The sequence below is a fragment of the Mirounga leonina genome, unplaced genomic scaffold (genome assembly GCF_011800145.1).
Source record: "Mirounga leonina isolate KUSES-001 unplaced genomic scaffold, KU_Mleo_1.0 Mir_96, whole genome shotgun sequence".
In the NCBI taxonomy this organism is placed as follows: Eukaryota; Metazoa; Chordata; class Mammalia; order Carnivora; family Phocidae; genus Mirounga; species Mirounga leonina.
Window position 1 is genome coordinate 4,287,006 of NW_023270871.1, and position 15,007 is coordinate 4,302,012.

At 32.0% G+C, this 15,007-nt stretch overlaps 1 protein-coding gene across 5 annotated transcripts in view; it reads right to left on the reverse strand.

Moving 5' to 3' along the window:
* LOC118006405 (rapamycin-insensitive companion of mTOR) overlaps nt 1–15,007 on the reverse strand; it is a 121,916-nt gene that overhangs the window by 53,177 nt on the left and 53,732 nt on the right. For all 5 annotated transcript variants that reach the window (XM_034999052.1, XM_034999047.1, XM_034999048.1 and 2 more), the window contains 5 exons: nt 14,206–14,270; nt 13,240–13,371; nt 7,096–7,159; nt 2,946–3,072; nt 331–500 (listed from right to left, as the gene is read on the reverse strand). In XM_034999052.1, the coding sequence (XP_034854943.1) occupies nt 331–500; nt 2,946–3,072; nt 7,096–7,159; nt 13,240–13,371; nt 14,206–14,270 (558 nt within the window). The remainder of the gene's footprint in view (nt 1–330; nt 501–2,945; nt 3,073–7,095; nt 7,160–13,239; nt 13,372–14,205; nt 14,271–15,007) is intronic.

The window sequence follows — 15,007 nt, forward strand, 5'->3', positions numbered from 1 at the left end:
AAAGTTCTTAAAAAGAAATGGTTCTCTTAAATAAGTAGGTAAATGTATATGCAACCTCACTTGTACTTTAACTGGCTTAATAAAGTTTTCACAGATAATAAAAAAAATAAACTTCACTTTACATGTTGATGAACGATTCTTGAGAATAATATTTTCAATTCAGTCCAAACTGAATAAGCCATAAAATATTGCTGGGGATAAGTCAGTCTTAATTAAATTGTTTGATAATTAACGTTGTGCTGCATCTATTAACTTAAAAATTTCAAAGTAAGACTATGTATGTATTTAAAGCCATCCTGTAAAACTAGAAAAGGATATTAAAGTTCCTACCTCTAATTCTACATCAGCTCGCACATACTGTCGGGTCTTTGGATGATTAAGGAGGTGCAAAATTGTAGTAATGAGGGCTTCATTTATTCGACTTAATTGGCAATCGATCACATTTTTCAGGATGGTGTTTAGTCCACCTCGAAGGGCCACCACCTCTGGATTCTGAAGTGCTAAAACAAAAAAGAAAAACTTAATAAAGTATATAGGGGATAAATAATAAAAAGTAATCCAGAAATCTGGGATTTTATCTTGAAACAATTTCCTTTCTGACTTGAAAAACTTTCTAGTCAAAGACATTTAAAACGTGGATAAAATGTATCTAATAAGAGTCATTGAATATACTCTTCCCAAAACCCAAATTTTTTTTTTAATGTCACTGAATTGCTTTTTTATATCCTTTGTCCATATTTTACTGAAATGGCTCTTCTTTCCTATCAATTGCAAGAAGTTGCTCATTTAATGTGGCTATATTAGCCGTTCGTCTATTTCAAATCTTTTATCTGCTTTGCAATTTAACTTTAGATTTTAATCTCGGATTTTAAACTCAGAAATTCCTCCCTTACTTCAAAGATCAGGCATTTTCTGATCATGCCCGCACATACAACTGTGTGCTTTAAATGAGTTCATGATTATACATTCCAGTTTTCAATCTGTCGGGAAAGTGAGTTTAATCAATTTAATTTAATGTTTAATCAATTATCCCAGCATGCTTCCCAAACTGATTTTATCCTTCTGGTATACTAAAGTTTTCTATATACCAGAGTCTGCAACTCAATTCCTTTCCATTTTTCTCTCTTAATAACCTAGCTTAATAGTTTTTGTAAAAATACATTAAAAAAAAAAAACCCTTTCCCTTCCCTTCCATTATTGTTTCTCAAAAATGTTTTCATGGTTGGATCTCTCGTGTTTATTCTAGCCTAACTTTAGAATTAGGTTTCTTCTGTTTTTTTCTAAATTGAGGTATATATAGAAATTTATGTAGATTAGAATTAACATATGTAAAGAACCGGGAAATACTCACTCATTATAAGCATTACATGAGTGTTAGCTGGTGGTATTACTACTACTATTATTATTATTACTTATTGTTCACAATAATTCTTTAAGGTGAAAACCATGACCTTCATTTTACCTAAGGAAAAAATGGGTCCAAGAGAGTCTCCTAACTTGTCCAAGTCATAAAGCTAGTATGTCATAGAGCAAAAAAATCAAAACCAGATCTGTATAGCCCAAAGTCTTTGCTCTAAATCACTATGGATCACTAATCCATATCACTAATGTCTAAAATACAGACATTAGTGTATGGTAGTGTACCTGTGTATGTTTCTCTCCAAGTAACATAGATTATTTTAAATAATCAATCTTGTTCTCTAATTAGGACTCTTAATTTCATTGTTGCTTTCCTCCTGCTTACCTTAAAATTGATTTTTTTTCCTTCTTTTTCTATTTCTTGGGCTTATACACTTATTTTCACTGTTTTTTGCTTAAGTATAAAAGCATTTTATGATAAGAAGTTAACTCCGAGTATAGCTTTCCAAGCATCCTATACACTGACATGTCAAATTTATATTACTTTCAAAATGTTCTTAACTTTCCGACTTTGTCTATAAATCAATATGTACTGTGAACAGTACCTTTAAATCTTCAATAATAAGGTTTGATTCTCTGAAATTTAGTTTATGATTTTGTTATTGTTTATTATATCAAGAGTGAATGTAACCTACATCAGCTCTACTTTTGATGGGAAAAAAAAATCTTCTCTTGTCATTTAAAATTATATTTTTTGGTTTTAAGTGAGGTTGAACTTTTCAAATTTGTTGATTAGCCATATATTTCTTGAGAATTATTTATTTTTCCTATTTATCTGTATATAAATAAGTTATTTACCTATCATGTTTGTACATTTATTTTTTGTTTGTTCCAGCACTGCATGTTTTTTTGTCTCCTTATAATAGAATCTATAGCTGCTGAAATCTGTTTATTTCTTTTGATAATTCAAGACTCCTTTTTCTTACAGTGATCAGATAAATGCTCATCCATTTTTTTCCGTTTTTCCCCATTTAACTCTAATCCTTTTGCATTTAGATTTTTTTTTAATGTATGAGTTTGTTTTTTTTTTTTAAAGATTTTATTTATTAATTCATGAGAGACAGAGAGAGAGAGAGAGAGGCAGAGGGAGAAGCAGGCTCCCAAGGAACAGGGAGCCTGATGCGGGACTCAATCCCAGGACGCTGGGATCATGACCTGGGCCGAAGGCAGACGTTTAACCATCTGAGCCACCCAGGCGCCCTGATAGATTGTTTTTTAACCGACATTAAGATATTGTGTGGTTAACTAATGTCTGAGAACCAGACTTAAAGCAATTTTATTCTAAACACTGGAATTTGGACAATTTCTATATTCCTATAAACAAAATTTTTCATATCTTTGTAGCAATAACTAAGAATTCATTCATGAAAGGCATTTTAAAATGTCATATTCTTATATTCTTTCTAAAACATTGTATTTTTATTACTTGGAGAAAATTCTGACCCAGTTCACATTAAAAAATGTTACATTCTTATATATACACTTCCTAAAATGCTTCATTTTTATTACTTGAAGAAAATTCTGACCTAGTTCACATATAATGGCAATGCATGCTCGGACCATTCTGTCTCTTTCCTGAAGTCCATCATTTCCAACTGCTATTAATGAGTTGGCCACCGAGCTAGGAAACAAGGAAGCATTCACAGTAATCATCTGTAACAGGGAGGAATCAGAAAAAGAAGTTATTTACTTCATAATACATGTTTAAAAGCTATTTTGTTCAGATTGAGGTGTTTATAACCATAGAACATTTATAAGATCCAGGCATCAAATTTAATCTTCTTCTTCATATGAACATTTCAAAGGGTTACTATAATGAATAACTGATGCAATAAATGTTAATACTTGTTACTATGGAAAAATGTTGGCTTCTTTTTCTAATAGTTCAGACTATAAATCAATTAAATGACAAGATTTAATGTTTCTGAGAGTCTAAGCTCCTCTCAAATAGGAACTATATTTTATACAACTTTTCAGTACCTAGACAAAGGAAATCAGTGGTAAAAACAGCTGTCAACACGCTTACTGTACTATTCCATTCCGGACTCTTACCCATATAATCGCCACCAAGTCCTGTCCTACCAATTTACCTCACTATCCATATTCTCTCTCCCATCAAACTCTAACTTGGGTCCTCATTCTTTCTCACTTTACTGCAACAGATGCCTAATAATCTCCCTATCTCCTACCACCACTTGTTGCTATGCCAAAAGGTAAAGTTAGTAATCCATAATCTATTTTTAATACTTCAAAAAGTATGATGCAAATAGTGTATTTCTGGTGACAAAACTTTGGATGAATCTTACTTTAAATGAAAAGTTTAATTGGCAATAATATATTTGGAATACTGAAAATAGCTAACATATCTTCAGTGTGGAAATTAGAAAGAAAACAAATTACATAGTTAATGACTAATAAAGACTGGTAGATGAACAATGTCAAAATAACAGGTCTCTCGAGTAGGGATAATTAATTTGTATTGGATGTTACTGGATTTATAATCCTATGTATCAAGGGCAAGTGATTCCCTAAATGAATCCCTTTCAACTATAAAAAATCTGTGTTATGTTAATCTCTTACTACATGAATAAAGAAATAATATATGAGGAAAATTGATGGTTAAATTAGGCAGGCAGTAAGTATAATTTCAATTGGATAGAGTAGTAACAGCTGAAAAGTGGGAAAATTATATAGAAAACGAGAGAGACAAAAACCAAGAAGGATTCCCTGGATTGGAGAGAAAGGGAAAAAAAAAAATCAGAGACACTGAAAATGAGCACACAAACAAAAAATCTTCCAAATGAATGAGACAGGAGAAAGAGAAGGAAAAATAACATGAATTTCCTTAATTACTCATCGAGTAAGTTATCCTAAAGCAACAAATGTTTCTTCCTTTTCTTTAAAATAAAGAAGATTAATACTTTAATAGAAAAATTTAAAACTTTTAAAATGCATACAAAAAACCCCCACAAAAACACAGTGACCTAGCCATTATAATATTAACATTAATTTCTACTAGCTCCGTTGCCAAGATGTTGCTGAAAAAAAGAAATATGTGCTTTGGTTGTTAAAAATACTACTGAAATTACAGTTCCTCTAACCAATAGAGGCCGCTATTCATTCAGCAAGTATGCTTCCCTTTTAACTCTATCTGCTTTTAGCTAAACCAAGGAGGAACCCTGCACCACAATTCCTCTGAGTCTACATCCTACCATCAGGTATAAGCAATTTTCCTGCTCTTGGATTCACAAATGATATCTGTCTCAAATTAGTCTGTATTTTAGAAGATAACAGAAGAAAACAATATTTTTGTAATAGCATTACTAAATTGTTAAGGGTCTGTTTACTTTTACTGGGCTATTTTATAAACTAAATTGTATCATGCCAAAACATTTTACAAAACTGAAATAAAATATTTACTGAATAACTCAAAGAAGCTGAATTTAATTGCTTGAATCTATCTGGAATAATGCAATTTTTAGGGCAGCAATTTTCAAAGTTTGGTCCAGGAAACAAGGGTCTCTAGGATATTTTCAGAGATTCTGTGAAGTTAAAATTATTTTAATAAAATACAAAGACATTATTTGTCTTTTTTACTCTCAGTCTCTCAGAAGTATATACTGAAGTATACCAGAGGCTCTACTGAACATGAAATCACAACAGATTGAATGAAGAAGCAACTATGACAATCCAGCTCCTACCTTCCATCAAGACAAACACTAAAGACATTTGCAAAGATCTAAAATAATGCCATTCTGTTAAGTTTCTTTCGGAAAATATATTTTTACAAAAATATGTTTATATGTGATGGGTTGTTATTTTTAATATGCTAATATATATTTTAATTGCTCACTTATAATTCCTAGTATGATAAATATTGACATATATACACCTCAAATAGCCAGAAAGTTATTCTAGGTTCTTCAGAAACAAATTTTATTTTCTTATCTTGAATTCTCAAAATCATGGCAGTAGGAGAGACTATGAATAAGTAAAAACCATAAATCTAATTTTTAAATTTAAATTTGAGGAGTCAAATCACAGTCCCAATATGACACTTTACCTACCACAAAAATATTGTAATCTATCTTCAATATCACTCTTACTAGAATTGTAGATTTCTTTTAAGACACTCATCCATTTACCTCTTCCTTACTATGCTCACCTGTGGGTATTATTACTAACCCCAAGCTGGACAATTGGAAGAAAAAAGAAAAAGAGGAGATCTAGTTAATGTACAAATTCAACACTCTACCATTCTGAAGAATGCACTGAGCTCAAAGATGGGTAAAGAGGAGAAGGGTTAAAATTTTTTTTTAAATACTTTAATTTTAGATGTTTTTACATTAAAACAACTATATACTGCATACGTCTCATAAATGGTTAGGATGAAACATGAAAATATTCTTACATAACTGTGTCCTAACCAAGTTAACTCTTAGTTAATTGTTTTGCCATTAGGGCATCACATTAAATAACAACAAAAAATTCCCTGAAAACCTATCATTGGAAGCATTAATGGGTTATCCCTAACACCCTTTATTGCAGAATTTAGATTCTGACCTGTCCTGTACAACAGTCTGAACTGCTTATTGAAACTGCCTATGGACTATATCTAAATTCGTCTTCAAAACAACCAGCTTGTAACTCTTTGCCACGTCCATTTAATGGCATTAACTCCAAGCATGCAAATAAGAGAAAAGTAGAGTGGGGAACAAGTAATCCTTTTTCTCTAATAACATATCAAAAAAGCAGTAATTTCATTTACATGATTACTAAGGGAAGAAATACAGTAGTTCTTCCCTACTCCTTTATCCATGGGGGATATGTTCCAAGACCCCCAGTGGATACTGAAACCACAGACAGTACTGAACTCTATATATAAACTATACTAAAAGTCCTGAAAGTCTTACCAGGAACATAAACAATTAACATATATTTTGTATATGTTTTATATACTATGTTCTTACAATAAAGGAAGCTAAAGAAAATCGTAAGAGATAATACATTTACAGTTCTGTACTCTATTTACTGAAAAAAATCTATATAAGTAGACCCATCAAGTTCAAAGGTCAAGTATACTATTTTTTACTGTACATACAGATCTACGATAGAGTTTAATTCATAAGTTAGGCACAGCAAGAGATTAATAATAAAATAGAACAATTATACTATAATAAAATGTATATGAATGGGGTCTCTCTCTCTCTCAAAATAGCTTAATGTACTGTACTCACCCTTCTTGTGGTGATGTGAGACGATAAAATGCCTATGTGATGAGATGAGTGAGGTGATGATGTAGGTATTGTGACATAACATTACAGATCTTCTAACCATATGGCAGAAGGAAAACCACGGTAACCAAAACTCTGGGTAAGAGGTGAGGGTGAAGGGGGAGGGGGGAAACTACTGTATTCTTTACAGTGAATATTTTATTAAAAAATATTGTCCTAGCTGTACCCAGTCGCATAGAATAATTACACAAAATATTTATGCTCACCTCTAAGCTTAACAGACCTATTTACCTCATATAATTTTATCAAACAAAAATGTTTAACGAAAATTTAGCCTTTAAATTTTAATATAAAGATTTCACAAAACAGTCTAAATCTAAAAATGTAAAATACTTAACATAAAAACCAAAAATCTACCTTCTCCCTCAGGCATAGATCGTACCTTTCTGACTAATCGAAGTGCTTGTGTCCTCTCTACCTCGTTGCTCTGCTGTATGTCAATGCACCTAAATAATACACAAAATATTAAGTTATTGATAAAAATCTTATTAAACAATTTCTTTGTATAATACCACCAGATCAGACCTATCTTCATAATGTTAATATGGTACTTTAAAATTTTAACATGATTTTAACACCAGCAGACATTTATTTAATTAACTTACATCCAGTTCTGATAAATATTTGCTATAATAAAGCATTTCAAAACTATTTCATTTAAAACTCCAGAAAAGAATATATTTACAGAATTATATATATCAATAGAGAAATAATAAACATATTTATAAAGCCAAGTATCAGAAATCTACTGAAAAAAGAATTCACCTATCTTTGATAAAAATCTGCAATTTTATAAAAATTGTGAAGAAAACATTTCCAGCTTATATTTTAGTTTAAATGTGATTTTTAGGGGCATATGGGCGTCTCTGTCGGTTGAGCAACTGGCTCTTGATATCAGCTCAGGTCTTGATCTCAGGGTTATGAATTCAAGCCCCGTGCTGGGCTTCACACTGAGCATGGAGCCTACTTAAAAAAAGTGATTTTAACCAGGGCCTACATTTTATATATTATGACTATGTTAAAAGTCTCATATACTAGCCACAATAATTCTATTTTATGAAATATAATTTAATATGTAAATGCACGTCAAAAATTAATGCTCAGATACCACTTAACTGACATTTTTCTGTAAAACTTATTAAATTACCAATTTCTTAAGTCTTTGGTTTATGTAGCCGAATAATTAATTTTTACTTATGTTTAGGTAGTTCACTATTCTAATCAATTCATATAGTTTGCTACTCAAAAAGCATTTCTTCTATCTGAATACAATTAAATCTAAAACAATTTTATTAAGAAATGAACAATTCAATTTGTGGCCACATCAGAGAGGCTGGATCACACCACCCCTCTAGCCAAAAACAACTGTAAAGGGTAAGCAAAATATATTTTTTTAAATTTTTATTTTTCTTAAGATTTTATTTATTTGACAGAGCGAGACCCAATGAGAGAGGGAACACAAGCAGGGGGAGTGGGAGAGGGAGAAGCAGGCTTCCCACTGAGCAGGGAGGCTGATTCAGGGCTCGATCCCAGGACCCCGGGATCATGACCTGAGCCGAAGGCAGACACTTAACGACTGAGCCACCCCGGCGGCCCACAAAAGACTTTTTAAAAACTGTTAAAAGGGCAATGGATAATAATCCCTGGAAAGAGATGCACAAGCTTCACATCCAACCAGGCTTTGTCCCTAGGGGCACTTGTCAACAGTTTTAGGGGAACAGAGTCCCAACAGAAAGCAAAAGTCTTTCTGGACTGGAGAGACAGGTTGAACTTTAGTGCAGCCAATGTGGCTGTGACTTGAGGGGAAAAAATTCCAGAGAAAAGGAAACATGGGAAAGTGAATGCAAATCTTCATGCAAGCTCCTCTCCAAGGCACTTGCCAATCTCTATGTTGTGCAAAAACAAAGTAAAAATCCAAGGAACCAAACAAAAAGTTAATGCCAAGAAGCTAAGGAAGTAAGCAGAAATTTGAGCAGGTACGTAACTCTCTAGATAGATGTTATAGCTCAAGGCTCGTCAAGCTGAAGAGGTTCTGCTAAACATTTACAACTGTCATTTGAGATCCCAAAGAACCACTCCGTAGATCAAAGAAAAAGCTAAAACTAAACTTTTTAACAAAATCAGTGTGATAAGCCAACTTTCTAGAATAAATAAACCTTAACTCTCTTAAGAGGAAAACAGCATGATCCAGAGCCAAAGATTTTGAATATGCAATATTCACATCCAATCATGTAATAATATGAGGTATGCTTTAAAATAAACAAAGGGTCAAGTAACTAAAAACCAAGAAAAGAAAAAGACAACAGAAATAGAACACAGGTGATTCACATATTGGTGTTGTCTTAAGAAGGCTATAAATCACTATGATAAATATGATCAAGTAAATAGAAGGAAACATGGTGAAATAAAGCAGCGACCTAGAATCTTTAAATAAGAGTAAAACAAATGATAGAAATACAGTAACTGAAATTAAAAATTGAAGAGAATGATTTAATAGCAGGATGGAAGAAAAAAACAGGTGAGTAGAAAGTAAACACATTAAAGCACAAAGATTAACAACAAAAACTGAAAATACAGTAAGAACATCAGAGACATGTGGAAGAGTGAACAGATTCAACACTATATAGCTATATAGCTGGAGTATGAGAGGATATGAGAGAAGAATGAATGAATAGAACAGAAGAAAAACTTTAAAGTAGCCAGAAAAGAAAAAGATACATCACTTCAAAGAAGCAATAAGAAGAGACTACTTACTGTTCACCAGGTTAAAAAAAAAAAAAGTCCAGAAGACAATAACCTATTTAAAGCATTAAAAAATAGGAACTAGTCATAAAAACAGCCTTCAAATATGAAGGCAAAACAGAGGCATTTACAGACAAAAAAAAAAGATGATAGAATTCATCTTGAGTATACCATCACTAAAAGAAACAGTAAAGGAAATTTATTAAACAGAAAGTGATGCAAGATGAATAAAAATGTATAAATGCAAGAAGGAAGGATATTGGAACGGGTAAATAATGTAGGTAAATATCAACAGTTCCAGTTTAGGGGTACCTGGGTACCTCAGCAGGTTAAGTGTCTGACTCTTGGTTTCGGCTCAGGTCATGATCTCATGGGTTGTGAGATGGAGTCCTGCATGGGGCTCCACACTCAGCAGGGTGCCTGCTTAAGATTCTCTCCCTCTGCCCCTCCCCCCATGCTCTCTCTCTCTCTCAAATAAATAAATAAAGCTTTAAAAATATATAACAATAGTTCCAGTTTAAAACAATAACAAAACTATCTTGTAGGGCTACAAATATATGTAGAAATAAAAACTATAGCAATAATACAAAAAACAGAGGGAAAATGATATAAACTATAAGAGTTTTCCTAGATTGTTCTGGTTGTAATAAAATACTAAACCTTAGTATCAAGGATATGAGTTGTAATCTCTAGGGCAACTACTAAAAGAAGAGAAGACCTTATAACCAAGATATTAATAGAAGAGGAAAAGAAATTCTTGACTATTCCAGAAGAAACAGGAGATACATAAGAACAAAGAACAGATACGACAAATCTCAAGATACAAACTCAAATACATGAGAAAATTAACCACAAGATGAACAGACTCATAAACATACAAATCATTACACTGCATAAAGCCCACAGACCATGCATATAAAAATCCACTAGACAGTCTAAATATTCTACTTAGAGGACAAAGACAGTCAAACTAGATTTAAAAACAAACAAAAAACCTTATGATGTTTTTAGGCCAGAAACTTTAACGTAAGGACAAAAACAACAGAAAGTAAAAGGATGGTAAAAGATCTATCCTGCAAGCCCTAAATCAAAGTGAGTATAGCCATATGAATATAAGATAATATGAACACTCATAATAAGAGAAGTATTACTAGGAATAAAAAGGGACATTTCATAACTATAAAAAGATTAGCCCAATGTGAAGGTTTAACAATTCTAAATATGAACGTAGTAACAAAGCTTCAAAATATATAATGACTAAAAGGAGAAAATCTGAATAGTACTATATCTGCTGAAGAAATAGAATCCATAATCTTAAAACTTCCTTAAAAAGGGATGGCTGGGTGGCTCAGTAGGTTAAGCATCTGCCTTCGGCCCAGGTCATGATCCCAGGGTCCTGGGATTGAGTCCCACATCAGGCTCCTTGCTCAATGGGGAGCCTGTCCCTCTGCCTGCTGTTCCCCCTGCTTGTGCTCTCTCTCTCTCTGACAAATAAACAAATAAAATCTTAAAAAACAAAACAAAACAAAAAAAATTCCTAAAAAAGAAAACCCTATGCTCAGACAGATTCACTAGTGAATTCTACTAATCATGTAGGAAAAAAAACAATACCCATCTTACATAAATTCTTCCAGAAAATATAAAAATAGGGCAACATTTCCCTAGTTGTTTTACAAAGCAAAAAAAATCCTGATACCACAACTAAACAAGGACATTAGAAGAATGGATAAATATAGGCCAATACCTCTCACGAACTTAGCTACAAAAATCTTCAACAAAATATTAACAAACCAAATTCAATTAATATTTAAAAAGGACAAAACACACAGTTAACATGGGGTGTTTACTTTAGGAATGCAAACAAGGAACATAAATCCACAAAAAGCCTACAGCAAGTATCATAAATAACACCAAAGTACTGAATACTTTTAACCCGAGTTCAAGAGCAAAACAAAGTTGTCCACTATCACTATTTCTAGTCAGTGTAATATTCTAACCAGTGCAATACGGCAAGAAAAAGAAAGATACAAGGATTGGAAAGGAAGAAATAAAACAGTCATCATTTGCAATTAATGCTATGTACACAGAAACTCTAAAATAATTTTTAAACAATTAGAATTGAAAAGTGAATCTAGCAAGATCACTAGGTAAGAGTTTAGTATCCAAACCCAAAACCAAAAATAAAAACCCACAATTCTTTTTCTATATATTAACAGCAAAAAATATGAAAAAGAAAAAATTTAACTTACATTAATACTCTCATAAAAAATATCTTAGAATGAACAATAGCAAGTATGTGCAAGACCTCTGCACAGAAAACTACAAAATACTGTGGAAATTAAAGTTCCAAATAAATAAAGGCTTAGAATAGTCAATGTTATTAAGATATCAATTCACCCCAAATTAATCTTGAACTTCAATGCAATTACTACTAAAATCCCAGAATGTTTTAAGGAAATGGATAAGTTGATTCTAAAATTTATATGAAAATGTAGAACATAAAATAGCCAACAGTCTTAAGGAAGAAAAATTGGAAGACTTATACCAACAGATATTAACATTTACTATCAAGTTGCAGTCATTAAAACAGTGAGAAACGGGCAAGAATAGACAAACTAAAAATAATAGGGAACACAAAAACAGATCCATACTTATCAGTTATCTAGTTTACAACAGAAGTGTCACTAATCTAGACACAGAGGATAATCTTTTCAATAAATCCTGCTAAAATGTACTGCATATCCATAAAAATAAAAATTATCATGACCTAACACCTAATTAAACATATATAGAGGAATAAAACCTTTTAGAAGAAAACACAGAATAGTATCTTCCAAAGAGTCCAAGAGCATTAACTACAAAATTGGATTTTATTAATTAGGAAAAGAGAAAAGGCAAAACAGACTGACTTGGAGAAGATATTGTCAAGACATATACCTGAAAGGAATCATATCTGGAACATTAAGAACTCCTATATGAGACAGGCAGATAATCCAATTTACAAATGAGCAAATGACAAGGAGGATATTCAAATAACCAACAAACAAATGAAAGATGCTTAACATCATCACTACTCATTAGGGAAATGCAAATTAAAACCACAATGAAACTCACAGTGAACACTACAGCAGAAAGTCTACAATTAAAAACTAAAAACAAGTGCTGATGAGAATGTAGAGAGCCTGGAACTCTCAAACATTGTTGGTAGGAATATAAATCGGTACAATCACTATGGAAAACTGGCAGTATGTAGTAAAGCTAAACAGACATAAACCTATGACCCAGCAGTTCCACTCCTACATATATACCTAAGAAAAATGAGTGCATATGTCTACCTACAAGAATATTCAGGGCAGCTTTATCCAAAATAGCCAAAAACTGGAAACAACCCAGAAAATCACAAACAGAATGGAATAAATTATAGTCTGTTCATAACATGAAATACTACACAGCCTTAAAAGAAAAAAACAACATGGATACATCTCTGACAAATAACACTGAGGAAAGAAAAGAATAACCATGTATTTTTCCGATATATGATGCTCAAGAACAGGAAAAACTGGTTTATAATGAGAAAAGGCAGAGTAATGTTTCCTACTGGTTGAAGACACAGGGGAACTTGACTGGGATGTAGAAAATACTCTTACTCAGGGTAATGGAGTACTTGGTTGTATATATCTCTAAAAATTATCAGGCTTTACACTAAAAATATGTACACTTCACAATAGGTATGTTAAAACTTAAAACATAATTTTAACAACAGAGACAGCTCTAGGAAAATTACCTTGCTATTAAATAGTCCACTTTCAATTTTAGCACCTTCTGCAGAATACTGGAGTCTTGGATGAGATATCGAAGAGCTCGCAGGCCTGCTGCCCGCACTTCTTTTGCTTCATTCAATAAAGCTAACCGCAAACTGCATAGAAACAAAAAAAGTTTTGCTACATGAGTTTCAAATACACATAAAATTATGGTACCAAATTCTCCCTCAGTTGCATTAAGCAAAACTACTAGTGATTTTATATATAAAAATCATTCACTATAACAGCCATGGAACTTCACTAATATTGTTATTTTTTAATCTGTGCTGCCTTAGCACATTCTTACTAATCAAGAAAATGTTATTTTATTCTACCTTCTGTACTTTATTTTATATAAACAATGGGAAATTAAATATGCCTTTGTCAAGGTGTATCACATATGCCTCTACAATCTATTCTCCTCTGCCTACCTGCTTCCACTCCTCAATGAATCACTGGTTTAAATCAATAAATATTTTGTGACAGTAGGCACAGCTATATAAATTTTAATTCCCAAGCACACCAAAAAGATGGCTATGAAATTATAACATTATGTCTCTGTTGGTGGACTTGAGAAAATAAAGTTTGCCATAAGCACACTTTGTTTTAAGTGAGGTCTAGAGATAATCATACAGGTTCTTCTTCTTGTTCTTAGGAAAATTTAAGAACTTTTGTTCTGTGAATTTCATGTTTAATTTAGAAGTTTAAATTATAGAAATCCAAGTATTTCCCATCATTAGCTTTGATTCTTTATATTTGATAATTACAAAGCATCAGTAAGAACAACAGGATAACCAAAAATATTGGACATCTTGAATTTTTCTAATGTTCAAACAGCTGTTTCTACAAAATCAAATATAATGTGTTATACTATCCTTTTAGTTTAAAATTACTAGAACTGAAATTACTAAAACCCAGAGGGGTGAGGGAGGGAACTAAACTATACTTACCAAATTATGATATCCTCATAGTTAAAACCCAATTTTTCTTCACTATGGCCAATATCACAAAGAAGCTGTCAGAAAAACAAAAGTATATGAATATGTGTTATGTATTTTTGTCTGTTTATATTTACATTACTTTTTTAGACTGAAAAGTAAGGTATTTTTCTTTAACAAAATTCCAGAAAATATATCTACTGTTCAAATATGCATATTTATTTCTATCGCCTTATTGTTTTTGTTTTATTTGACCTGCCAGTTTTAGATTTCTTTAACCCTCCTTTTTGCTGTCATTTGAATCAACCAATTACTTCTTATTATTCCATTTCTCCCCCCTCAATAAGTTTACTATTTTAAAACTATTTTTTAATGGTTACCATTGAAATTACAACATACGTTATTAATTAATCACAGTCTAAAGAGAAACTATTACCATGTCCTCAACAATGCTAGACTCTTGACACTTGAACCTCATTTACTTGCCTCACCTTTCACTTTACTGATGTCTTTTTCTCTTTCAAGCCCCATGAAACATAATACTGTTATTTTTATTTTGTTAATATTTAGTCAGTATCAATTTATATTTATCCACAAATTCACCTTTTCCATTATTCTTCACGTTAGTGGTATCTTAATGGGATATTCTTCCTTCTGTCTAAAGAATCCTCAGTTTGTTGTTGATTTATTTTATTGGTGTTTTCATTTATTTAATTTTTAGCCAAGGTTGCTGGTAACAGATTCTTTTGACTTTTGTTTGCCTGGAAATTTTTTTTTTTCACTTCTGTTTTTGAAGGATATCTTGCTGGATTTA